Below are 26,981 nucleotides of genomic sequence, written 5' to 3' on the forward strand. Positions count from 1 at the left end.
TTCTACAGCTTTTAGCAGTTCTCATACAGTGTATTTCCTATAGTAGTTTCTGCAACAGTGTTAGTCCTTAACCCTGTCTCCTGTACGTTAGCATACAACTGATTTGCAATAGCAAATATGTTTTGAAGGAAACGTAATTCCAACCGGATTACGTTTCTAGTATCACAAGGAAATTTTAATTTACGTATCTGGCAAGTACTGAACATATCACTAAATTGTTCACTGACAATGTATTTGATTTGTTTTGCACCAAAATTTCTTATCTTGGAATACAATATCTGCTTGTAGTGACTACAGCCTCATTAAGGGTTTTTTATATTTATGTTTTGGCACACAGCAACAGTTTAAACAGTTTAAAACAGAAAAAGTCCGTAGTAACTTGAATCACGAGACACACGGTGATTATTAACATGTAACCGAAACTACAAACTTTTCTTTATCCTTAACCAAAGTGCTTTGGTTGCCTAATTCGGGTGATTCTAGGGTCAGTAGAGATGTTGGGTTTAGCCCTGAAATCTTTGAATGACTGATCGATAAATATTGCAATATCAAAAAGTGCTATATAAATAAACTAAACAAACACAAACTGTCAAAGCACAGCTTTTGTCTTCTTTGACATTTATGAAACAAATTAAAACATTGCTATAATTAAAACAATGTATGAGTAATTCATCCTAGCCTGTAATCTGACTGAATTGGTATTTTATTTCACTTCACTGATTTATTGTATGGAACAATAAATTCAATAAGAAAAATTTACATAATTTAAAAAAGCCACCAAGGCCCACATTAGAAAAAGTAAAAATTAGCAGCTGCCAAATTTTATGGCAAACAAAACAAAATGCTCCATCCACTTTTGAACAAATATTCCAGCCACTCTGTATTTGAAATAAGAGCTAATAAATGAAGGGTTATTATCAGCTGCCACTGAAAGAACAAACTAGATAACGTTATGTATTAAGGCACACCTTCGAGGCTCTGTCACCAGCGGCATTTGTTTTTTCGGATCAGTCAGGCAGTCTGCAGGTTGGACTCAAACCGGGCAGAAAAAACTGTTGGGGGGAGGACTTCAACACTAGCATCATCTTTGCCATCATTACCAGGAACATATCTTATGTCGTTTAGCTTTCTAAGGCATTTTAACATCCAGGACCTGCTCTCTAATATAATGTTTACGTATTATAATCAGTCTGCACATTCATGTAGACACATAACACACAATGCCACGTTGTGTTTACTTCACTTGCTTCATTTTAGTGGCCTGACTGTCAGGGCTTGAAAGATGGTCACTGGGAACCCTCCCAACTGGTGCTCCCAATACCACTGTGGGGCTGAGCAAAAAGACTACATGGGGGAGGGGTAAGGGCTCTGTATTTCGTTCCATCAGTGCTTCGCTCTGACCATTCCTTTTAAAACACAATGGTTCCTATGCAGCTATGATATGGGCTCTGTACAAAAAATGCCACGCAGGATAAACAGTAAAGATTTGGGGCTTTGGCCCCAGAAGCCCAGCCCTGGGGCCTCACTCCAAAAAATTATGCCTCTGAACATAATCCAGGCAGCGATTATGTCAGCATAACGTAATTGGGAAAACAATTTAGTAATGTATTAACATAATTTCTAGGAGACAGGGTTGTAGCCATAGAGGGGTTAATGCAGGTCACTAAACTTTAATTTGCTGCAGCTCCTTTTTCATCCATTAGGTGGCACCTTTACCTGCAAACTAGGGACAATTAAAGATATCCTGTTAGGGGCCACTTAAACTCAGTGTTGTAGCCTGATGTGGCAGCCCAGTCCCTAATTGACGCTGGGGTGGAAATAAATTGTTGTAGATAATATAGGCATCTTATTAGGTGCTAATACATTGATGAATTGTTGTGTCAAACGATCAAACCAATCAGGAAACACTGCTCAGTCCTTTAGTATCTTCCGCAAGCTAAACCATCTTATGCCACAGATACTTAAGCAGAGATGCACAAAAAGTGATTGATTTCTATTTAAAATTGCAAACTAAATAAGAGAGTGTTAAGTCATGTCAGTAAAAAAAAAGAAAAGTATGATACAAAATAAACATAGAGAACTTGAACAGAAGTGATGGACCGATGACTTTTTTTTGTCATTGATTCAGCCCTTTGTGTTTAATATACAAAATGAAATGGTTGGTTGGTTTCAAGCGTAGTAACTTGGAATGCCATCGCCAAACCATGCACGCAAAATTGAATGATATTTATCCACTTGGGAGTAACCTCAGGTGCATCAAAACCAAGCAGCATTCTGCTTTGCTTTGTGAGTAGCAAAATTCATCTTCAGAACAACCTCCACCTCAAAGCATTTAACTGAGGCTTCTATTGAGATTGCATGGATCTTGCAAGGACAAAGAACCATTTTCTGAAGCAAAGGCTGTTTTTTAAGCTACAATAGACATACTGAATGGAGACCTTGATAACAAAAATGCATTGTTTGATTCAACCATAGTGAAGCAGATAGAAGACATCAGTGAAGACATAAGTAACCAGTTAACAGCATATTTGTCCATCAAGATTTACTTCAGAATCGTAGTAAATGAAAGCACAAATGTGACTGATGCTCCCCAGCTGTGTGTTTTGCTTAGGTTGCTGAAAGATTGGTGAGGTGAGGATATTATAAATACACCTCTTTAATGAGAAAAAAACTTGTTGGGGCAAGTGTGTGCACAGATGACATCTCCAGCATGCAAAGAAAACAGGAGGGACTTGTGGGTCACAAGAACTCCAACTTTGCAGCTTTTCACTGCAACATAAAACCAGAAATCACTCAAAACACACACACACAAAAAACACTTTCAAAAGTTAGAAATAATAATATGCAGTGACACAGTATGGTGACTTGGTGATGCATAGTGAGGTGATCACTAAAATTTAGAAACAACGAAATTCATCAATTGAGCTGACCGTGCATGTTTACCTGAACACGTTGGAGCCACTGTGACTTTAGTCATCAAAATATTTCATTGATTTTGCACAACAGTGCAGAAAACATTTGAGGCTGAGAGAGGCAGAGAGGAGGAAGAGAGAAGAGACAGTAAATTATATCTGGAATGACAAGACTTCTATGATATTTTTGGCAGCGCATACTTTATATTTCAGTATTGTAACAGATTGCCTTGTGATCATATGAAGACATTGGCTAACCGAGCTGCCTCAATCGGTCAGCCTTTTTGTTGATGTTCAAAAGTTCCTTGAATTTATCGAAGATGATTAACCGGCTAACATTGACATGGGTTTTCATTAATTACTAATATGTAATGAGAGATGACATGAAAGATATGTCTGCTAATATACAATAATAATAGTTTAGAAAATAATCCATCACTTCGGATTTACTTTAATTAGGAAGGAATAACCCGTTTACGGCCAGATAGTTTCAGTTTCTAACAAATATTTTCCCCCCACAGGCTGTTTCTGCCTGAACTGTGTGTTCGGGAAACAAACAGCGGTCTACTGTGTTGAAATCCAATGTTTTGTTGGCCCATCTATCCACCCCGACCCCCTACACAGACTTAGTTGCTCTATAATAATGTCACCTTACTTCTACTTTTCTCCTGTCATAATAGACGAAGCAGACATTGTGGCATGACTTACTGGGACGCTTAATGGAACTGAGCTATCATTAACAAACTGTATTTAACCTGTGCTTTACTTGCTATGACAAGTCAAAATGTCTGCTGTGAAAAAGGTCTATTCAAACCAATGGTCATTTCTAAAGCCGGAGCTTATGATGTTGATCATGTTGTATTGTAAAGGGTTCCAGTTCTTTTGTCTCCATTTAGAGCCCTTGGAGACAACACCTCTAAAACAAAAACTGGATGATTAAAGCTTTAGAAATTGCAGTGCATTGTACAGGTGTGCATGCCATTATGTTCACCCCTGGTATTTAACATGTCATTCTAACCCAAGATGTATTCTTTTGGATGTGTTTCGAGGTGCATTACTATATAAGCATGTGGAACTTTGACAGTTTCCCAAACAATTGACAATCTTAATACTGCACTGACATCTGGGCAAGTTGGTCACATTGTTAGTCATTACATATGTTTCTTTATCACAGATAATGGGATAAATGGGATGGTTTCTATGTCTACTATAATTGAAGAGGTGAATATTACCATTTAGATATGTGTTTGTGTGAGGTGTTCGTAATATTACTGCTAGTGCCCTATTTTCCACTGTCTGAATGATCTCAATTCTCAGTGTATCACAAGACAAGAGAGACATAGAGTATGTGTAATCACAAAGTAGAAAATACGAAGTGAAGGCTATAATCAAGCCTGCCTTTTTTGCCATAATGCGGTGAAAATCACTGAGTGTTATTCTTATACCACCCTGAAATACTTGCATTTTTCTTGTTGCACAAAACTAATATTCACCACTCAAATACAAAAAATATACACCAATGGCTATAGGGCTGCAAATAAAACTGTGCTTTGCTAAATGGAGATGAGCACAGTGAGTCTATATGTACTAAACAGGCAGTTTGTCTCTAATGGCCTCTATAAGCAGCCACATCGCCATCTAGTGACACTGAAAGGAAACACAAGCTTGAAATCTGGCAGTTGAAGGTACATTAGCAGCTGCTTTAGTGCAGGATAGTGCTGACCTTGTGTATGTCATTGGGGGTATAAACATCCATTCAGGTATTCTGCACACAGGAAAGGTGTACAAACACATGCACAAATCACACACACACACACACACACACACACACACACACACACACACAGATTCCACATATTCACATAAAAGGGAGTCAGTGCAAGTAATGCAAAGTAATGCAGCTTGTCCATAAAATCGTACTTACAAAGACAAATACTCAAATGTTACTTGCAGACTCATACAGCATATTGACTAATGGATTTATATTTAAAATTTCAAAGTGTTGTTTTACATTTGAAAATATGTGCTGACCTTATATATGCAGACAAATCCACATGTGTTACTTCTTCATTTATAAGGGTATTCCTTAGCACCATTCATAATATCTCTCCTCATATGTACTTACACCACCGGCAGACTACAGCTTGCGCTCTCAGGTCTCCCTTGCCTTGTCTGTACCAGCTCCATTTTCTTTGAGTGAACTGCAAAAAATGTGATTACGGACACTAGTGACCTTATATGCTTTTAAATAACCTCATAGACTTTTTCTAATAACTGAAATGGGCAAGTGCTTTGTTTTATCAATATTTTTAATGAATAGTTTAATAAGTGTAAATGTTGGTTCATGGGTTCATAGTCAATGTTGGTTGGTTTGTCCAAGACTCTCTCAAAAAACAATGATTGCAGTCTCAAGAGACCATCCTGGTTAAAGGTCAAATAAGATAAATAAATAAAGGGCATAATAATAAAGCCTACATCACACTGACAAGACAGTCATTCTGTCTGTAATGATTTGCATGTCACAAACAAATGTCTAAATGTTCACACTGCCCTGGAGGCCTTAATACACTGTTTCCTGCGTAGTTGCAGATGCAAATGCAAAACACATACACATGTACAGACACACACACATATAGTATGTGCCTAGACTAACACAGGGCTACAGTGGGTGACCAAGCAGTTGACATTTGACAAGTGGATGGAAACAGTTGTGGTTTCTGCAGGCCCAGTCCCAGACGCCTTCCTTGACGCTGCACCAACACGCATAGCAACAGTATTGTGAAAATAAATGCATATACACTGAGAAATATAAGCAGTTTTGAAAAGCTTCCTTTCCAGCCTGCATTGCATTTTAGCTGTGTTAATTCTTCAGCCCAGTTTAGTTCATTTTAATCAGCATCATCTAATAAATCTCCAGGCACATCTCTGTCACACACCATTTCTGTTTACGACTCTCCTTGGACTGCAGTTCAAGTCTCATTTTTTGGAGATATTGTCTGCATGATGATACTTACAAATCTTAATGTGACTCAAGGAACATTCAAAATTTCAGATATAGCTCAGATATCCACATATTATTTTAGCCTTAAACAATTCTGTGAGCACGACACAAACAGTGTGATCATAGTGGGGCTTTTCTGGTGGCAGAGGTGGAGTTGTACTAAAATTTTGGATCGAGCTTCCATGACTGAACAGCTACAAACAACCTTTAAAAGGTCTATTTTCATCGCGACAAAATGAGACGAATAATTTGGTTTCAGTTTCCCAGCAGGCAATGCAGGGCATTGTGTTTTAGAGAGCAAAAAGGAAGAGATAGTCTTAGGTTTTAACTGATCCATTTGCTTTTTTTCACCATGCTTTATTGCAGGGAGACCAGGTGTAAGCAAAAGTCAACTGCCAAGTCAGTAAGTAAGTTGCCAAGTCAACTGTTTTGGACTTGGCTGCTTTGGTTTTTTTGGTAGAACTGCACCATATTGACTCCATGTGTGAATGTGAATCCATATACCCTGTTGTGTTAACACTGAGCTTCATTAAAATGCATTTGTGTCTGGAGTGTGGCCAATGGTGTCATCTGTGTGTCCCAGTTTTGTAAGGCGTCAATGTTTGGTCAGTGGATATATTTGAATCAAAGCCACTAACGTAGATCTAGTAGACTAGTAGACTAGTAGACTCTATGAATGATAAAATAGTAGGATTGTGGATTTAGAATTTAGTCAATCAAAACCAATTTTTGTTAAGGGAATGAGGTGACCTTTGCCTGTAAGGTAGGGATCCATAATCACAGCACAACACATGTTGTACATGCTGCACCTTTATTGGCTGTTAATATACGACTAAAGGATTTTACGTAGTATGTTTTGGGGAAAACGTAATTTCTGAATGGTTTACGGTTCTTATACTGCATAAAAAACACAGTGTTGTCCTAAATCCCTTGTGTGATAAGATTTTGGTTTAGACATGAACACAGCATTAACCAAGACCATGATCTTTCCCTAACAGTAACCAACTATTTTTCCAATCAACTGAGTTGCTGAAACATATCCATAAACATGTTAATCATGCTTTAGTTGCAACAAGTAAATATTGTCACACAAAATGACAGTATATAACATCTAGACATGATTTTTCCATGTTGTAAAAAATGTTTATATATTGCGAATATTTAAACACAAGTAGACTTTCTTTATTTATTGTCATTATCAGGACGAGTGCAAAAACGGGTACTCCTCAAAACACAAAAACTGGTTAATATTTTGTAGTATGATTGGTTGCAGACTCACAATATTCTTTGTCAGTGAAATCAGATTGTCTACCTATAGCTGAAGCTCTTCAGCTGTTTTCATGATTCTACCCTAAATTTATGTGTTCAACAACTTACTGATTTAGCCTTTAACCTGGACATTTTCCACTCAAACTCAACAAAGGCTTCTGAATGGAGGTAAAAGCCTCTCGTTACAGTTTGTGATTGTAGATCTCAGATGGAAAAACTGATTTGGTTCTTCCAAAGAAGGGATTAACACATCTTCAAAATTAATTTCTGAAGTGGAGTTAAAATCAATAATTAATTATTTCTTGTTTAATATACTTGCTTAGCTCACAGCCCATTCTGTGTAGATGATCTAGTCACTGAGGTCTAGAAAGTGTCATAGTTTGTCAAACTGTGGCAGCAGGCTGACCTGGAAACAAAAGTAAAATATGTTATATTGCACATAATTAAATTTACCTTCACCAAGGGCAGGTTTTGTTCTCATTTAGACACACTTAACCTAATGCCCATGTGATTATTACTGTTAACAACACTCTCTCTTGTCTCACCTTTTACAACAGCTGCTACTGAAAACTACTCCTGTTCCATCTTTGAAAATGGCAACAGGCTGCAACATTTGACAATTTACAGTCTAACAACATTACAGTTATACAGTGGACACCATCTTTGAAGTCTTCGGTCAGATTGCAAGACAAGAATGCCGCTCTACAATCATACATTTTATCACACACGTGACTAATTGGAGGATTGTCTTCTTCTGGGACATATGCATCAGATTCTCCATGTCTATAACAACCCTGACCAAATATGCTGTAAGGCCTACAAAGGCACTACAGCAAGAATTTCCAGGCTAAACTCTTTGTACTGAAAGTGGTAACACCTCATCTGATTGTACATGTTATCAAGAGTTCACAGAGGAAACATAAATGCTCAGAACATCACAAAACATTACAATAATAGAAAACAACCACAGAAGAAAATGTTCCACTTCACTGGCCAATCACTGCTTATACTTCCTTTAAAGGAAAAGTTTGCGCAGTCATGATGTCTGTGAGTAAGACCTGTCTTTTAACTCTTGGTCATTGTCACACATGGACTGGCTGCACATTTTTCTGGTCGTTCTCTTAGGTGATTATTTTGATTTAAAAAATTCTTTAATTACAATTGTTAGGTTCCATTTTGGGAATAATTCATAACTTTATTGTTATTGTGTTGAGCAGGAACCTGCACTTGTAATGTGTAATGTGAAATCCTGAGAAACACTGAGTTACACATTTCACTCTGCTTTTACGATTGTGTTTGCATTCCAGGAGTTGTTTCCTGCAGTCAGGATTGGATCTCTGGATCAGTGTTGGAGAGGACAGTCAGACCAGGAGACAACATCACTCTCTACTGTGACTGCAAAACATCATCTGGAGTATACATAGTGTGGTACAGGAACTGCTCTCATGAGAACCAGCCTTCTCTTGTCCTAAATGCAGCTCAAAGCAGGGGTGCTACAGGCTTTCTGAATCTCCCCCCTCGTTTCCACTTTGTGTGGAACAATTCCTCTAAATCCTATGACCTGCTGATCCGGAACACCACTGACTCTGATGAGGGCCTCTACTTCTGTGGAACTCAAGAGTTAAAGGTGTACGATAAAGAATACATTACTCACAGATATGATTACAGATATGGCAACATCACAACAAAGATCATATTAGGTAAGTGTTCTGGTCTGACTTTGTGCCTGAAAGATCTGTGTGACTGGATTCAGTAAATGTAATTGTTTGAATAAATGATCAGCGTACAGGAAAAATACGCCTGGATATTGTGCACTATTAACGATCAAAAAGGTGAACCATGATGAAGTCTGCGCACATAAAACATATACTGTATGTGAAGATTATGTGCATCAATAGCCCCTGATCTGGAGTGAAATAGTGTATAATAGTTTTTACAAATAAGTCTTGCCTCTCTGGGTATCTGTATCTGTATCTGTCCTGTATCTGTAACATCTGAGAGAACAGGCTCAAACAGGATTAAAGGTTGCACATTGCACTTATTGCTGGAATGAGCTGAAAATCTAATTTACCAGATCAATTATTCAAATGAGAATGGATATTTCAACAAGGTAGGGTCAACGCACTGTGAAGAAAACTGAGCATGGGTCTTGGCAGAACAAATAATAATGCAGTATCATTTTTTTTTTGCTCAATGAAAACTTGAGTTGTCCACAAACTCCTCCGAATTTAATTTAAATCCAACAGTGTATTTATTTTTGGAAATATCTGGGTTTCATGGTTCATGGGGTCACAGAACAACTACTACACTTATGTCGACATACACGCAAAACTTTACATTTTGACGTTTTTGTGAGATCAGAGTTTAATGAAGCTAATCAGTACAACTTTGTTTTGGGGACCTTTCAGACTCCAGTAAGTCTCATCACCATGAGACTCAACAAGACTGCAGTATGTGCTGGATGCTGCTGTTCTCTCTGTGTCCAGCTTTTGCCGTTCTCTCCTCTCTCCTCTCCTCCCTTGTGATTTATCACCTCTCTAAGAAAAAAGGTAACTATTCACAAAGAAACCTGGATTCAGTTCAGTTTTGGGTGTGCCATGCTGTAGTGATGCTGTATTTATTTCTGCAGCTAAAGAACCTCAAGTTGATCAGCAAAGACCTGATACTCAAGGTCAAACAAGACTGAATCAGGTAGGTGTATTAGAAAATACTGAATCATGGCATTAAATCAGTACATGATCATGATTCTAAACAACAAATATCAAATCTTAGAATGAAGACGTGTGTTATGCTGCCCTGGAAATCCGGCAGGCATCACAGAGACCAAAGAAGAAGAAAACCCAGAGTTCTGACTTCAGCACCTATTCTGCCATCAATACTTCTAGGATGTAGAGGGCCTAAAACAAAAGAACAAACAAAATTAATTTTATAATTATGATTAATAATATATAGTATAATTCATTTGTAGGGATACATATAGACCATTATGTCACTTATCGTCCACATTTAAAGCTGAGCTTTGTTTGTTTGAAGGTGAAAATCAATTTTCGAAAAGTTGATACTAAACTCTACCTCTTTATGTCAGCTCTCATCTGAGGATAAATTGTTGTTGTAAAGAGTTTTAGATTTCGATTTGTTACTTTTCCTACATACAGCACTTACAATGTTGTTAATTCTACTTCTACTTCCACTGTTTTTAATTGTTTTAGACTATACAACCTGTTAGTGGCATGAACCGCAGTGTATGAATTCATTCATTCTTCACAGAATGTATGCATTGTGTGCATTTTATTTCCTCACACCACTTAAATAACATATTAAAAATTGATGATGAGCTGTAAAAATTAAAAAATATATTATAAATATGGAAAACTTGTCTGTTATTGTTGAGTTGTTGTAGCACCTTGTTATCAGTAAGGCTCACAGGAAACACACAGTGACAAACAGCCCCTCATACGACTGCGTAACTCAACGTGACTACAGGTTAGTGCCCAGCTTCACTGTCCAAAGTTCAATGTACATGTTGAGAATACAGATTATACTTTAAAAAGACACAAACACACACAAACACAGGTGTTAAAGCATATAAGTCGACAACAAAGTCAGACTTTATCAGCTCTGCAGCCACAACAACTAGGACATTTGGATGTACAGTGTATTTCTGACTCTACAACATACAGTGTCTGTGACCACAACACAACTTTGTGAGATCAGTGACCATCTGCACTGTTTACATACACACATATGCCATTGTTGGTGAGGTGATAATAAAAGATACACTCTTTCTTTTCCATCCTTATATCTAAATAACAAACATCTTGTGGATGTTTTGTGGATGGATTACTTTTTTTGTTAAACAAAATTAAAATATAAATGAAGTATTTGTTGACAACAGCTAATTTCAAAGACACTTAGGATTTGATATATTTGGGAGCACTTGAGGCTGTATTGAAACAAGTACAGTATGTAACATTTAAGATGAATTAGAACTTTGTTTTGTTTATTGTTGTTTCATGTTGTCATACGGAGTAATTTGTAGGTTAGCCTGTTGAACTTGGCCTTAGCATGTTGCACAGCTAATGTGGCTAGCAGGCTGGGGCGATGTTTGACTAAAGTTGTAATATTGAGTGACAGTCAAGAGAAACTGTGTGAACATTAAGCCTCATTTGAAGCTAACTAGCTAAATAATCCTCTGTTAACTTGTGCACACACAGGTTACACATACTGTAGGTTAAATCATGTTTACCAGTTAATTAAACTTACACTCCAGCTGCTTTTAATTGTTTCAGATTGTTTCAGACTATCCCCGCTGTTAGTGAACCACAGTGTGTATGAATTCATTCACTCTTCACAGACAAGATGTGTGTTTTATTTCACTCCACCTCTTAAATAAGTTTAGAAATTGATCAGATGTGCACATTAACCTCTAGATAGAAAACCTGTTTGATGTTGTTGATTGCAATTCATCTTCAGGTTCACATTTTTGATTGAAATCGATATGTAACATTTCATAATGGTAGAGATGATTGTGTTTCTGTAACAAGACACGAAAGCTGTTTTCAGGCAATTTCCTGTTTGTATCTCAAGTTAGCCACAAGCCCCCACCCTTCAAAAGTAGTCTAATACAATTCCAAATATGAGCAGTAAGGCTCACAGGAAACCCACAGTGACACGCAGCCCCTCATAGGACAGCAGAGCTCAACGGGCAGGCTGCTGAAGGTGTTGGTGGAATTAAGTTTAATTCAAGAAAATGTTTTAGTTTATTGTAAAAATTACAAACGGTTCACATTGTAGGAATCTCAACTGGCTTGTTGGTGGTCACAGTCAACAGTGGTCAGTTGTTTGGTTAGATATTGTTAATCATACGTAACTACAGTCAAGCCAAACCCTGGTAAGAATTCAGCAGCTCTGCAGCCACAGTTTATTTCTGAATCTACATCATATCAGTGACCATATCCTAACTTTGTGAGATCAAATCAGGTTAGCTCTGGTTGCACTTTGTGTGAGTGTGATGTGTTTGCAGATGCAGAGTGTGGTTTCATACACATATACCATAGTCTGTGGGGTTATTTTCAAGATACGCTGTTCGTCTGCATTGTAGTATATAAATGACATCTTGTGACATTTTTGAGTGGATGATTGTTTGCTGAACAAAATACATAACTTAAAATACATGACTTATTCTAATATTCATATTTATTTTGATGTTTTACCCATATACAAATATTAATATAAAATTTACAATAACTCGCAGTGAGGATTGGCATATTGGAAAACACTTGAACTTGAAATGTTGTTCGGGGAACAACAGAAACAGGCGAAGAGATGCTGATGGTGTAATCTGGTTAGCCATTCCAGCTCCAGGTGAAACTCCTCTGACCTCTAGTGGAGATGTTAAGTAGTAAAGCAAAAAGGGGCCTCGAGAAGAATTTTGACTGTCGGCAGACAGATGCAGTTTGTGCTTTTATACGCAGATACCAATGTGTATCAGTCAGTGAAGTCACATTACAGGGTATCCACCTTTTACTCTTCTCTCCTCCTTCATCTCCTTTATTTTTGTTTGTCACCTCTGTCAGAAGACAGGTAATGTACTACACCCCAGTCTCAAACTTAAAACTTTTTCATATATTACTCCGGTGATGCTTTCCCCCCAAGCGAATCCTGTCTAATCTCGTGTTATAGTAATTTAAGGAAACTGGCATCAGATTAGTAATTTTGGAAAGGTATTGTGTGCAGTCATGTGCTCATGTGTAATGGTTTTGTATTCATTTACGCAAATAATCAGAATCAGAAATACTTAATATTATTATATTATTATATTAATAACGGACCTCAAGTTCATCAGAAGAGACCTGACACCAGAGGCCAAGCAAGACACAATCAGGTAACCAACAATAAGATTTTTTTGGCTTCATATCTCTGAATCTGCATTTGATTTTTCACTTACATCATCGCTCTTCTTATTTGCTTAATGATGCCACAATAAAAGCGCCTGTCCGGCATGTTTTACAGTCACACAGCTTTCTAAGTAAGTAACTACAACAGCAGAAGTCACATAATAATGATTCTAAATGGCAAATGTCAAATTTTCTCTCAGGGTGAAGATGTGTTTTTAACACGAGTTGTGTTCCGGGCTCAGGATGGATAAACACACCAGCAGGCAGAGGCTGGACGGAACAAACACATTTGCTTTATTCAAGTATAAATTAAATAACTTTTTTTATGATATATATTTTATTAACCCTCTATATTCCATAATGATGTCTCTGGCTAATCTTATTCCCTGAATTATGTCTTTATTTGTTTTATTTTGTTTTATCTTGTTTTATCATTTTTCTGGGGATGCCTTTGTAACAATGAGTTTTCCTTTTGCTTTGTTTATTGAGATTTCAATTTGTTACCATGAAGCGCTTTGTAACCCGGATTTTGAAAAGTGCTCTATAAAGATTTTTATCATTGTCATTATTATCATGTGTGTCTGTAACTGATTCAGGCAGTTTTCCTGTTTTCATCTCAAATTAACTATCAACCCATCTATCCTTCACCAGTAGATTATTGTGCAATTCCACACATCAGTTATGTTGCAGTCGATTCTTTTATGGAGAATTAGACACAAAGTAATAAATGTTTTTTATGCAAATATCACACAAAACTTTCAACTGCTTAGAAATCTTTCTTAGCTTATTTATTTTTGTTTATTTTTGTATTATTTATTTGCTGAATGCTCCTGCCACCCAATTTGCCAGAAGTTACAGCACAATATAGCGTTGACAAGTAAGTTTACCTCAACCGTCATGTACTGCAGTCTACAGACTGAACATGTAGACCAGTGGCCAGTTGAAACTTATCTCGGCTGTGGCGATTTACACATCCAGCAGATGCAGAGTAACGTTAGACACTCATTTGAGTTGTGTTTCTGTCCACCTGATGAATAAGTCCTAGTTAGTTGCTCTCCGTCTAGCTTTGGTCTGGGTTCAGGACTGGTTATGACCATGGCCATGCAGTCAATAAGGTCTATTTATTTAAAGCCCAGTGGTTCCTCCAAACAAATGCCATGCCAAGCCATTTCTTCAACAAAAGAACAGGCCTTTGTAGTAAACAAAAGGTTTAGGTAGCTTCACAAAGAACGTGTCAGCACATGAGTTAACTTCCCGTGGCGAGTGGAGTGTTTTTAAAACAACAGAGCAATAGTGGTTGCCAAGCAGATCACACCTTCTATGTTTGTATGTGCATACATTTGTCGTGCACACACTCGGGTACACACTGAATCAGTAGTAATTTAAAGTTATCTCCATGAAGGTTTGACACCAGAAGTTTCATTTCACATGAATCAGGCAGATATCCTCTGAGGTGAAATGTGTCAGAGACTAAAAGTCAAGACAAGGGTGCAGTGTTCATATTGTGGTCTCACATGTCCAAAATGTGAACTTGGCAGGAGTAGAGAAAAACAGCCTATGTTTCTGATCGATTGGTTTAAAAAGGTTTCTTCAAGGATTCAACACATTTCTGAACAGAAGGTCTAAAATGAGACAAAATCTGTATTATTTTACAGCCACTGTGGCATTACCCAAAAACTTCTTCATACAGACATTAAGTTTGCCAGACTTTCTACTAAATATGCTCAATTTAATGATTTTGTAGACAATATATCTTTGCTCCTTCTAGTGGACCATCTCCCCATTGGCGCAAACTTGTCTTCTTCTCGTCTCACACTGTCTACGACAGCTACCAGTCTAGTCTTTTATCTTTCAAAATGGCGACTTGCTGAAGTTGTATCTGTGCAATTATACTATACAGTGTACAAAAGCACTGTGATTCAGTCCCCAGTTGGTAGTTAAAGCTTTGTCATCGGAAGACATCTTGTTTGATCTTTACATGTAGACCATCACACCAATAGAGAACAACCACAGAAGAAAGTGTTCCATTTAACGAGCCAATCACATCTTACATTTCCTTTAATGGAAACATCTGCGCAGGTCATGACACCCAGTAAGACCTGTTTCTTTGTCTTTCAACACCGGGTCATCATCACACATGGACAGGCTGCGGACGTTTCTGGTCATTCTCCTAGGTAATTTTTAGTAAACTTATTGAGGACTAACACATTTTATCAACATCTCAGTGTTTCTGTATTGATCAGTAACCTGCATTTAGTGTAATGTGACACACCATTACACTCATCACATTTCAATTGGTTTTTGTGATTTCTTTTATTTTCCAGGAGTTGTTTCCTGCAGTCAGGATTGGATCTCTGGATCAGTGTTGGAGATGACAGTCAGACCAGGAGACAACATCACTCTCTACTGTGACTGCAAAACATCATCTGGAGTACACATAGTGTGGTACAGGAACTGCTCTCATGAGAACCAGCCTTCTCTTGTCCTAAAACAAACTCCTGATTCATGGAGTCAAAGCAGGGATGCTACAGGCTTTCTGAATCTCCCCCCTCGTTTCCACTTTGTGTGGAACAATTCCTCTAAATCCTATGACCTGCTGATCCTGAACATCACTGACTCTGATGAGGGCCTCTACTTCTGTGGAACTGAACAGTTAAAGGTGGACGATGAACAATACATTACTCACAGATATGATTACAGATATGGCAACATCACAAGGATCATATTCAGTAAGTATTGTGGTCTGACATCTCTTTGTGCATTAATTCCACTACATGGCCATAAGTATATGGACACCCGAATAGTACACTCGTATGTGTTATTAAACATCTCATTCCCTCAACATGGGCATTAATATTATAACAGCCTCCACAACATTTTGGAACCTGACTGCAGGAATTTTTCCCATTCAACAATAGTGAGCTCAGATAGTAATGGAAATGCAGCACCAGTTAATTCTTGCCAAATGAAAGCCTCAAGTCCTCCATCAAAAATCAACAGAATTATCTTATCTGTATTCTCTTATTGACATGTATTTATTCCTGGAATTTCTTGGGTTACTGGACTTGAGGCAAAACTAATTCCCATATTACCTTATTGAAGTAAAATAAAACTCTTTTCATTGTCTTTACATTTTTATGAGATCAGAGTTACAACAATACACTTGCAGAGTTAATTCACACAACTTTGTGTTTTAACAGACTCCAGCGAGCCTCAACACCTGATTACACAAGACTGTGGTGTCTGCTGGATGCTGCTGTTCTGTCTGTGTCCAGCTTTTGCTGTTCTCTCCTCTCTCCTCTCATCTCTTCTGGTTTATCACCTCTGTCAGAAAACAGGTAACTACTGTATATGTCACTTTTATCCACTCAGTCCTTCTTTCTTCAGTTCATTGTATTACTTTGGTGACCAGAATATCTTCTGTTTCTGTTCTCTTTTTGAGATTAATTTGTTATCCAGTGCTTCTTTTAAAGGTCCAGTGCAGTGTGTAGCATTTAGCGGTGAAATTACAGTTTGCAACAATTTGAACACCTCTCGCATCACCCTCTCCTTTCAAGCGTGTAGGAGAAACTATGGTGGCCGTGAAACTCATGAAAAACACGAACGGCCCTATATAGAGCCAGTGATTGGTTTGTCCGTCCTGGGCTACGGGAGAAACATGGCAGTGCCACATGGTGACCTCCATGAAAGTGGAACCGCTCCCTATGTAGAAAAAAACGGCTTATTCAAAGATAATGAAAACACAACAATTCTTATTTTCAGGGGATTATACACTAATGAAAACATACTAAATATTATATTCCATTTCTGCTAATAGATCCTCCTAAATGTTACATACTGGACCTTTAAGGTATTGTGGAATGTTGGGTGTTATAGTGTAATGATGCTTTATTGATGTCTGCAGCTAAGAAACCTAAAGCTGATAAGAAAAGACCTGACAGCAGAGGCCAAACAAGGGGGAATAAGGTAATTCACAACCGGAGGTTGTATCATTCTTCATATGCATAGACCTTTTTCATGGCAGACATTTTGAATTATTAGACAAAAGTGTAACTAATAATATTCATAATTTGCTGCTTTGCATGTGGTGTTCTAGGGGTAGGACCCGCTGGCATAGCTTACTGGCACACTTAAATGTATAGTAACTGAGTCATGATTAATGTTATGAGTAACACCTGTGCTTTTCCTCGACAAAATGTTGATCATGGGAAATGTCTGTTGGTTGCCATGTTTTCATTTATCTCTTACTATAGTCATCTTTCCATCTTTGCAGCTTCACACATACCGCACAAATTAGACACATTACTCATTTAATAAAAATGTTTAATAGTGCATTTTAGTAAATCATAGTATAACATCAATACATGTTTATGATTCAGAATATGTCAATGTATATGTCAAATCTTAGAATGAAGATCTGTGTTATGCTGCCCTGGAAATCCGTCAGACATCACAGAGACCGAAGAAGAAGAAAACCCAGAGTTCTGACTTCAGCACCTATTCTGCCATCAATACTAATAGGATGTAAAGGGGTCATTTACATCCTACATAAGAAATTGTAAAATTAATTCATTAGAACTGATATTTCTGTAATTTAGTTTCCCTTGCAAACCAGAGGAGCAATCAATGCCATTCATGACATATACAGTGTGAAAATGTGTGGAATACAGGCTTTTATTTTTCTGAAGTTCAAAAGGCAATGCTGTGTCTGAAAAGTTGATAATAAACTCTTTTCTCTGTGTCAATTTTCCTCTAAGAATAAATGTACATGTTATGGTATTTAGTAGTTCATGAAGCCATCAGTGCTACCAGTGTGTAAAGAGAAAAAAGATAGAGTGGCAAACAAAAGGCAAAGAGAGGATTTGATTTGGAGTGTGCGTGTGTGTGTGGGTGTGTGTGTGTGTGTGTGTTTAAACTTCTTCCTTCAAGACGTTACAACACAATACAGAGTGACAATGAAGTTTACCTCAACCACATTGTGTCGCCCATGTGATCAGGCCCACAGGAAACCCATGCTGAAAAACAGCCCCTCATGCAGGCGGACTGCAGTTGCAGATTTGTGGTCTGTTGAAGGTGCATGGCTTCACTATGTTCACTGTTGAAATTTTTGAAAACAATCTAGTGATGCAAACACAAGGCATACTTTAACAACACACACACACACACATTATTTTACAGACATCAGAGTAAAGTCCTGTGCCCTGTTTTCCAAACATGGCAGGCTAACATTACATTAGCCAGCTAAAATGATCATGTTAGTTCTTATACAGCCAACTCGGTTCTTGTAGCTGTGCAGCTGGAGAAGTGATTGGTTAATCTTGGATGAAGTTATCTTAAATAATAGTGCACTTTTATTTTGAAATAAAGACAATACAAGTAGAGTGTTGAGAGCGCTCATACGATGACTGGCTGATTGCTGACCACATGATGTGACATGAATGACAGAGAATCTTCACAGACATATTGGTGCGCATTTTGGGAACACCATTAGAATGGTCCAGTAATACAGGACAACCAGACAACTTGCAGATTGTAGAAATCACCTATGCTTTAAGTTGAGTTGCTGACAACATCCCTAACACCTTATGCTTTGGATCAGGGAGCTTAGCCAACTACAGAAGGAAGTCTTAGCCAGGGTTTACATTTTGCCAAAGCAAAACAACATTTGGCAGTGGTGGACTGTATCATTTGACACAGAGTCAGCCATTAGAAATAACAACTTACTAGAAACAGAGGCAGAACAACTCAGTGTGAAAGTCGTAGTTGCTCTTTCCAGCAGTGATATCACTGAGGGAGGACCAGAATATCACCTTCTTGCTGACTAATTAAGGGAGTTGCACAGTTGTGCTCAAGCAGACTTACAGCAGAATACCACTCCAAAGTGACCACACTACTCTGTGATACAAATACAGATGAAACACTGATGTGAGTTGCCACCAACACCTATAAGAAAAAGGTCTTGGCTGCCTATAACGGCTGGAGAAAAACAATGATCAGTCCCTTTATCATTGCCTTTACACAGAGAAGCCACCCCATGCCTTCCCAAGATACACAGGAAAGGGGCCATTATCAGGCCCATTATCAACAGCATCAACCTGAGCTCCGTCAATGAAACAACATGTAGCCATTCAAAATCAAAAATATAAGCCAGAGAAGTGTGAGCCTTTACAGCTCAGCTCAGTAGACAGCAACATCAAGTTCACATGGGAAGACATCAGAGACAATAGACTGGCTTTCTCAGTCAGTGCAATGCACATCAAAGAGGACAAAAGCCATGATACTGCAGTTTACAGGAAACCCACTCACAACGATCAGTATTAACTTTATGGCTCTCATCAACAAAGAGAACACAAGCTGCGGTTATCAGAACCCTTCACCACAGGGCCCAGACTGTGCCGACAACTACTGAGGTGAATGAGGAAGAGAACAAACACCTTACGGAAGCTCTAAAAGCTTGTGGCTACCCAAACTGTACCTCTGTAAAAACAGCTACAAGAAAATAGGCACAACAAGATAAAGCATCCCTGTGTTTTTCAAACTGAGGACCACACGGAGGCAAACGCTTGTCCACCATCAAGACCATACACCCAAACATAAGCTAAGTAATACACACAGTCCAATGCAGAGATATTTGCACAGACCTACACATTGGGAAGTCGAACCAACTGCTGAGCAAGAGCGTGGCCCGATGCAGCTCAATACTCAACAGTTGAGGACAACAAATTATTCATACTTATCAGGGCGGGAGACGGGGATACAGGAGAGCTGAACAGGAGGCGCTGTGGGAGAGACTTGAGGCAAAGATACCGCAAGAGGTCAATTGGGCAATTTGAGTCAGAAATGGTACTCCTTCGCTGAGTCAAAGCTCAGTTGAATCTGAACACACAGAAACATATTTTTAGATTCAGTGTGACCTACACTTCTTGAGGTTATTATTATTTCCATTGTCTATTGCAAATAAACCATAGGCTATAAATCAGCTTAGAAATAATAGAAAAAAGACACTCCTTATAACTCCAAAACTTGCCTGAGAATCATCACATTTTTAAGTTTTCTTATTCAGTGATAGTTGTCAATGCATCCATGGGTACATTGCAAATAGGAACTATAGGAACTTTTCCTCGACAAAATGTTGATTTATCTCTTACTATAGTCATCTTTCCATCTTTGCAGCTTCACACATACCGCACAAATTAGACACATTACTTATTTAATAAAAATGTTTAATAGTGCATTTTAGTAAATCATAGTATAACATATGTATATGTATATGTCAAATCTTAGAATGAAGATCTGTGTTATCCTCCCCTGGAAATCCGTCAGACATCACAGAGACCGAAGAAGAAGAAAACCCAGAGTTCTGACTTCAGCACCTATTCTGCCATCAATACTAATAGGATGCAAAGGGGTCATTTACATCCTACATAAGAAATTGTAAAATTAATTCATTAGAACTGATATTTCTGTAATTTAGTTTCCCTTGCAAACCAGAGGAGCAAACAATACCATTCGTGACAAGTTCAAAAGGCAATGCTGTGTTTGAAAAGTTGATAATAAACTCTTTTCTCTGTCAGTTTTCCTCTAAGAATAAATGAACATGTTACCGTATTTAGTAGTTCATGAACCCATCAGTGCTACCAGTGTGTGAAGTTTGTTATTTAAAGTGTTATATTTAACAAATGAACAAGACTAAGAGTCTACAGCCATGGTAGAGGCTATGTGAGGTTGTACTTAGGCACAGCTGTGCTTTGAGAGAAATGCTAACATAAGCATGTTCACATGCTCACAATGACACTGCTAACATGCAGATGGTTAGCAGTTAAAATGTTTACCATGTTCACCATCTTAGTTTAGCGTGTTAGCATGCGAACATTGGCTAAATATCACTAAACACAAGGTACAACTGATGGGAATGTCACTAGTTTTGCACGTTTTTTGTCAAAAACCAAAGTACTGGCCAAGTTTAAATTTTAACCTGATGATGGCCCTAGAGGATGTTAGAGGATCACCAAATATATTACAATTCATCCTGAGGGGGATATGAATGTCTGTACCAGATTTTATAGCAATCCATCCAATAATTGTGTTGGGAATTAGGTAGGGCAGGTTTGGTTATTTGCACATATTAAACATATTTATTAATATTACTAAAATTATTAATAAAGATTAAAAATTACAACGCACCACCCTGGAATCAGGGACCAATAACCAAATGTGAAAAACAGTCTCAAAAAGGGGTTTGTCTACTGAGAAATGCCAATATTTAAAATGCTATTTTTCATAAATAAGATTGACAGTGAAGTGTGAATCCGAGCACAGACCATCACAACCAGCTGTTATTGCAACACATACACAAATAACCACAGGCAACTGCTCTTTAAAGGTACAATAGAGTTTATTTGTCTTTAGCACTGATCAATTATCAATAAACTCCAGCCCCTGTGTATACTATCTATACACAGGGGAGTGCACTTTATTTGCTGAGAGATGCAGCATGTGGTCGAGATACCTAGTCAGTGAGGTCATATGCTGTTCGTCTGCATCCTCATATCTGAAGCACAAACAGATTCTGGTTATTTTTCAACGTCTTTGTCCTTTTGTGTAAAATAAAAAAATAATTTGTCTTCCAACTTAGAAAATAAAATTAGAATTCATCTGTTAACATCATGTTCTTTCAGAGACATTAGTATCAGCATATTTGAGGGCCCTTGAAAATGTTTGCTGGGACAAACAAGGTGAAGTGTTTCATAAAGCAAGATTAAACCAGGTTTACTTCAGTAAGTCAGGCTTAAAAAAACTGAAGGTCTTTAAACAGTATTTCCACCAGGCTGTTATGTAACTACAAACCAGGTAGCAAAATCCAACTGACAGATAGCTTCTTTCTTTAGCTTTTTAAGTTGTGTCATGCTTTGTTGTATCTTACACATCTACACATTAATTTAAGCATTTCTGCATATTAAGTTCCCGTTACTCACACAGGACTTAAACCCATGAAGGCACGATTACAAGCAGAGAGCTGCAACAGACTGAGCTAACAGAGTTCAATAGAGTTGAGTTCAATTCTACCTGTGTCAGAGTCTGAGTTTTCTGATGACAACATCCTGCCAAAAGTTCTGTTCTCTCTATTCATTGCACTGGTTTTGTTAGCTTCTAAATTCACTGTAGCTGCAGGAACATTATGACTATAATTATAGTAATAATGTAAAAATATTTATGCCAGACTGGTCAGAAGTAAGTGTAGTATTTCTGTCACAGACTAATGATCTTGTCAATTAAGTCTAGAAAGTGTCATATGTGTAAAATAACTGCTTTTAACCAGACCAAAAACAGAAACAAAACCACCTTTTTGTTTATCGAAGACATGTTTTGCTCTCATTCAGACAGCAAACCTCTGTGTTTCACAGAACAGTGTGGTGAGCAGAGAGCTATTTTAAAACAACAGAGAGTCGGTGGTTTCCCAGCAAATCACACCTCAAACATAGACACAAACATGCATATGAATACTCATGCACACACACAGGAACAGGCTGCATCAGTGGTATCATGGTGTGTTCATGTCCAACTGAAAATGAAAAAGTACTGTGCTTGTTGCAAGCTTGTTACAAAATAAACTGTCCACAATTTTAATTTATATGTAACTTTAGCAGTGTACCACTAATTGACAGGCAGTTGATGTTAAAACTGAGGTTGATATAATGCATTTTTATCAGAACGCATATCCTGATCTTACCTGAGCTGTTTATTTTATTGTTTTTTATCATTCCCTGTGGTATTTTATTTCTCTCTCCGTGAAGCCCTTTGTACATTGTTTTGATAAGTGCTGTATAAATACAGTTTTATTATTATTAATATATTATTTCCTGTCAAATATTCCCTTCTGACACAGAGAGCTGCTCTGTGGTAAATTCAAATATCACATATGAGGGAATTTCTGATGCTTCTGAAAGCATCAGAAAAACCTGCAGCATGTTTAGAAAAATATCATTCCTTTGCTGACCATTAGCATTTAATAGAAGAAAAGGTTTCAGTCGTAGTCATCTGGACACTGTTTTCAGAATCAAGACGTTTCGGCTCCCATCTGGAAGTCATTCTCAATTGTGAAAATGGTCTGAGAACTCAGACATTTAAGCTACTCCGTGTTGCTTAGGCCATGCCCTCAGGGAGGAGTCTTCCTGAGTGTCTGCTGTTTACCTTGCCTAGTTTCACCTGAAACTGACCTTTTGTTTCCATGATGGCCCAGTAATCAGGCCTATTGTTTTCTGGCTGCACCTTCCTCATCACTGTTAAGTACCTGATTAGCATATGATTGGCTTGACCATGGTGTTAATTCACTGTGGTAAATGGTTGGCAAGTTGAATCTCAGAACACCATTTCTGTTTCAAGAGGGGTTTTCTTTTTTCACAAAAATTGCTTCTTTGACTCCTCTTTCAAACCAACTCTTCTCTCTACTTAGAGTCTTCACCTCACTGTCTTCAAATGTGTGGTTTGTAGATTTAAGATGCAAATGCACGGCACTCTGCAATCCGGAGTTAGCGTGTCTTTTGTGAAGTGGCTGTTTAGCCTCACCTATGTACCGTTCTTTGCAGTTTTCCTCACTGCATTGAATTGAATAAACTACATTGCTCTGTTTTTGTGTGGGCATCTTGTCCTTAGGATGAACGAGTTTCTGTCTTAAAGTGTTGCCTGGTTTAATGCCCACACAAAAACAGTTGTGTCTGAGTTCTCAGACCATTTTCACAATTGAGGATGACTTACAGATGGGAGCCGAAACGTCTTGATTCTGAAAGCAGTGTCCAGACTACGACTGAAACCTTTTCTACGATGGAACACTCCTGGACGATTGAGGGACTACACCGTCATTTGATAGAAGCTTTTACTCACAGCCAACAATGAATGATGCAGGGGAGTATCTTACTCACTGCTGAATCAAATAAGACAGCAGGCATCAGATATCATGCCATTGGGATTTTCTGTCGCTTAGCCAACCACACTGCATAAAAATTACATCACATTTGTTAAAAACAAATGTTTTTCAGCTTTAGAGAACTTTGGAAATGTGTTTGTTGTTGATTATAATTTGTTGCAGATTCTTATTCATTGTTTGTCTTGGTTGTCATTAAATGTCTAGAACTTTTATCTCATATTTGTAATTTCATATCAGTTGTGTTGAAGCTGACTCTCCTATTGAGATACAGCCTCGAAGTAATGAGGGTGTTCTATAAAACCTAAGAGAGCTTAAACTCTTCCATAGCCCCTTTTAGTTTTTGTTTATTATCTATTTATATTCAGTTTCCAAGAATACATGACACAATTACAATAAAGTTAACCTCAACCACATCATGCAGACATGTGATCAGTAAGGCTCACAGGAAACCCAAACTTGGCCTCTCATATGAGTGCAGAGCTCAACATGTTGTTAATTCTTGATTATTTCATCATATTTGAGTATTTTTATTATATTTGAACATTGGGTTTTGGTGGTGGTGGAAATGTTTGGATGGTTTTGTGAGCACAGACCACAGAGAGAGCTGGTATATTCTTATATTCTTGTATTCTTATATTCTTATTTGTATGTGTCGTACAAGCTACTGGATGCCTAAATTTCCCTCGCAATCAATAAGTATCCACATCTATTTTTATTTATATTTATCTATCTACAAAGGTGGTTTGGTTTCATTCACAGATACTAATATCTGTGAGGTTGTATTAAAGATAGACATTGAAGATATGCCATTCATCTGCATCTTTATATCTGAATCACAAACATCTTATGGACATTTATTTTCTTTTTTCTTGTTACTGCTGCCATATAACAGATGATAATTTGTCAAATTTGCTAGAAATATTTAAGTCATACAACTTGAAATGAATGTCTATTCTTTGTTTTAATTCTCACGCATTCATAGATCAACTGTTATTAGCAACTTCTTTCCGAGACGCCTAGGATATGCAAGAGAACTGAACTTGAAAAAGTTGCTGGGAGGCTGAGAGGTGAGTGGAGAGATGCTGATAGTGTAAGCTCTGAACAGTTAGACTTACTAGCTCAAATTAAATCTCTCATGACCTCTAGTGGAGGTGATAAGTAATAACCCAAATAGAACACAAGAAAAGTTTTGACCCCAAGCTTCCCCAACAGTCAAAATAAAATTATCTTGTGCTATCTTACATAAAAAAAATCTGTATCTTCTGTATCTAACATTATGATCAATAACTATTACTTCTGATCAACAAAATGGCAAGGCCAGAAGACTCCTAAAGGTCTTTGGTTGTATTTACACAGCATTAGATTCATTAAAATTAAACAAAATGTGACATCTCCTCATGTGACCATCAAGTCCAAACGTATTCCAAAGTTATAATCACCCATCAATGCATCATATGATTTTCAATAGATGTCCTCAAGCTTGAGCACAATTACAGAAAAAAATAACAAGCAATTTATTCAAAGCAAGGAAACAACTCCAAGTCAAGCAAATTATTCAAAAAGCCAGACTGAAGGTAAACATAAAGTCTGAATAACAGTAATAAACTAAGGTATTGGGTCAAAAAACATCTTCCCCATTACACAGACGGTGTCCTATAAATTCATTTCTAATGCAAAATGTAAATTTGTGAATTTCTTTGAATGCTATCTGAAACATGGTCCAAGGGCTGATAATGACTATTCTTGTCACAGACCAGATGATGTTGTCAGTAAGGTCTAGAAAGGGTTACAATGTGCCAATGTGGCAACAGACTGACCTGGAAACAAGACATTTTACATTGTATGTTATTATGACAATACCTCTTAACCATAGTCATGTGTTCTGTGTGTTTTATATTCTAATTCAGACACAAACCTCTGTCTCACACTGATTACTCTAGTTGAGATAAGGCATCATGATTGTTACATTAGCAAAGTAGTAGTTTACTGTGACACTGCCCAAAAATGATTCATCATCAGTTACTGTTTAGGACTTTACATATATCTGTGAAGTCTTTTATCAGAGTCTCAGAAAAGGATGCTGCTTTACTCTGTACAAACATGCATTTTGCTCATACATTTGCCTAATTGGAGGATTGTCTACTTCTGGTTTATATGTATGGGAATATCCATGTCTCTAACTGCCCAAAAAATGCACTGTACAATCTACAAATGCACTCTTGTAAGTATGCGAGTACAAAGGCTTTGGCTTCTTGGTTGGATGTTGGATGAGCAGTGAGTGGGTGAACCCCAGGCCATCATCACACATGGACCGACTGAATATTTTTCTCATTACTTTTTTTGGTAAAAGTTTTGAAGATTAAATTTAACTTGTTAGGTTCTACTTAAAAAAAACCTCATACCTTCATTCTCTTTCTTTTTCATTTGAGTAAGCTGCATTTGCGGGAATGTGAAATCATGTAACATTGGACACATTTCAACCTTTTTTGTGACTGTGTTTGTATTCCAGGAGTTGACCAGGAGACTTAATCTCACTCTCTACTGTGACGGCAAAACATTACCTGGAGTATACATTGTGTGGTACAGGAACTGCTCTCATGTGAACCAGCCTTCACTTGTTCTGGGAACAAGGTACCCACATGAGGAATTGTTGGAAAACAATCACAATGAAGACATTCTGAATCCTTTGTCTCATTTTCATTTGGTGAGAAACCAGTCGTCTGAATCCTATGACCTGCTGATCCTGAACATCACTGACTCTGATGGGGGCCTCTACTTCTGTGGAACTGAACAGATCAAGGTGGAGGATGAGACAAAACTCGCAAATATGTTTACAGATATGGTAATATTACAAGGATGAAATTCAGTAAGTATTCTGATCTGACTTCTCTTTGTGTGTTTGTTATTTATGCAGTGAACTGTGAACTGATAACCACACAGTGGGACAATGTGGTCTTTGCTAAGTTCAACAAACAACA

At 37.7% G+C, this 26,981-nt stretch overlaps 2 protein-coding genes across 3 annotated transcripts; both read left to right on the forward strand.

The window, feature by feature from the left end:
* Positions 1-8,185: 8,185 nt before the first annotated feature.
* LOC122873385 lies at positions 8,186-10,554 on the forward strand. 2 transcript variants are annotated; one of them, XM_044190034.1, is made up of 5 exons: positions 8,186-8,307; positions 8,490-8,882; positions 9,591-9,731; positions 9,812-9,873; positions 9,955-10,554. In XM_044190034.1, exons 1-5 carry the CDS (start codon positions 8,271-8,273, stop codon positions 10,072-10,074), a joined length of 753 nt encoding a protein of 250 aa, XP_044045969.1. In that variant the 5' UTR covers positions 8,186-8,270; the 3' UTR covers positions 10,075-10,554. The 2 variants fall into 2 exon arrangements, with proteins under 2 accessions (XP_044045969.1, XP_044045970.1); XM_044190035.1 differs by having other exon boundaries at positions 9,818-9,873.
* Positions 10,555-15,190: 4,636 nt separating this feature from the next.
* Positions 15,191-20,252, forward strand: LOC122873426. The gene is made up of 5 exons (XM_044190112.1): positions 15,191-15,253; positions 15,404-15,808; positions 16,280-16,417; positions 16,984-17,045; positions 17,488-20,252. The coding sequence occupies exons 1-5, from the start codon at positions 15,217-15,219 to the stop codon at positions 17,605-17,607; spliced, it is 762 nt and encodes a 253-aa protein (XP_044046047.1). The 5' UTR covers positions 15,191-15,216; the 3' UTR covers positions 17,608-20,252.
* Positions 20,253-26,981: the final 6,729 nt, after the last annotated feature.

This window comes from Siniperca chuatsi, linkage group LG3 (genome assembly GCF_020085105.1).
Source record: "Siniperca chuatsi isolate FFG_IHB_CAS linkage group LG3, ASM2008510v1, whole genome shotgun sequence".
Lineage (NCBI taxonomy): Eukaryota > Metazoa > Chordata > Actinopteri > Centrarchiformes > Sinipercidae > Siniperca > Siniperca chuatsi.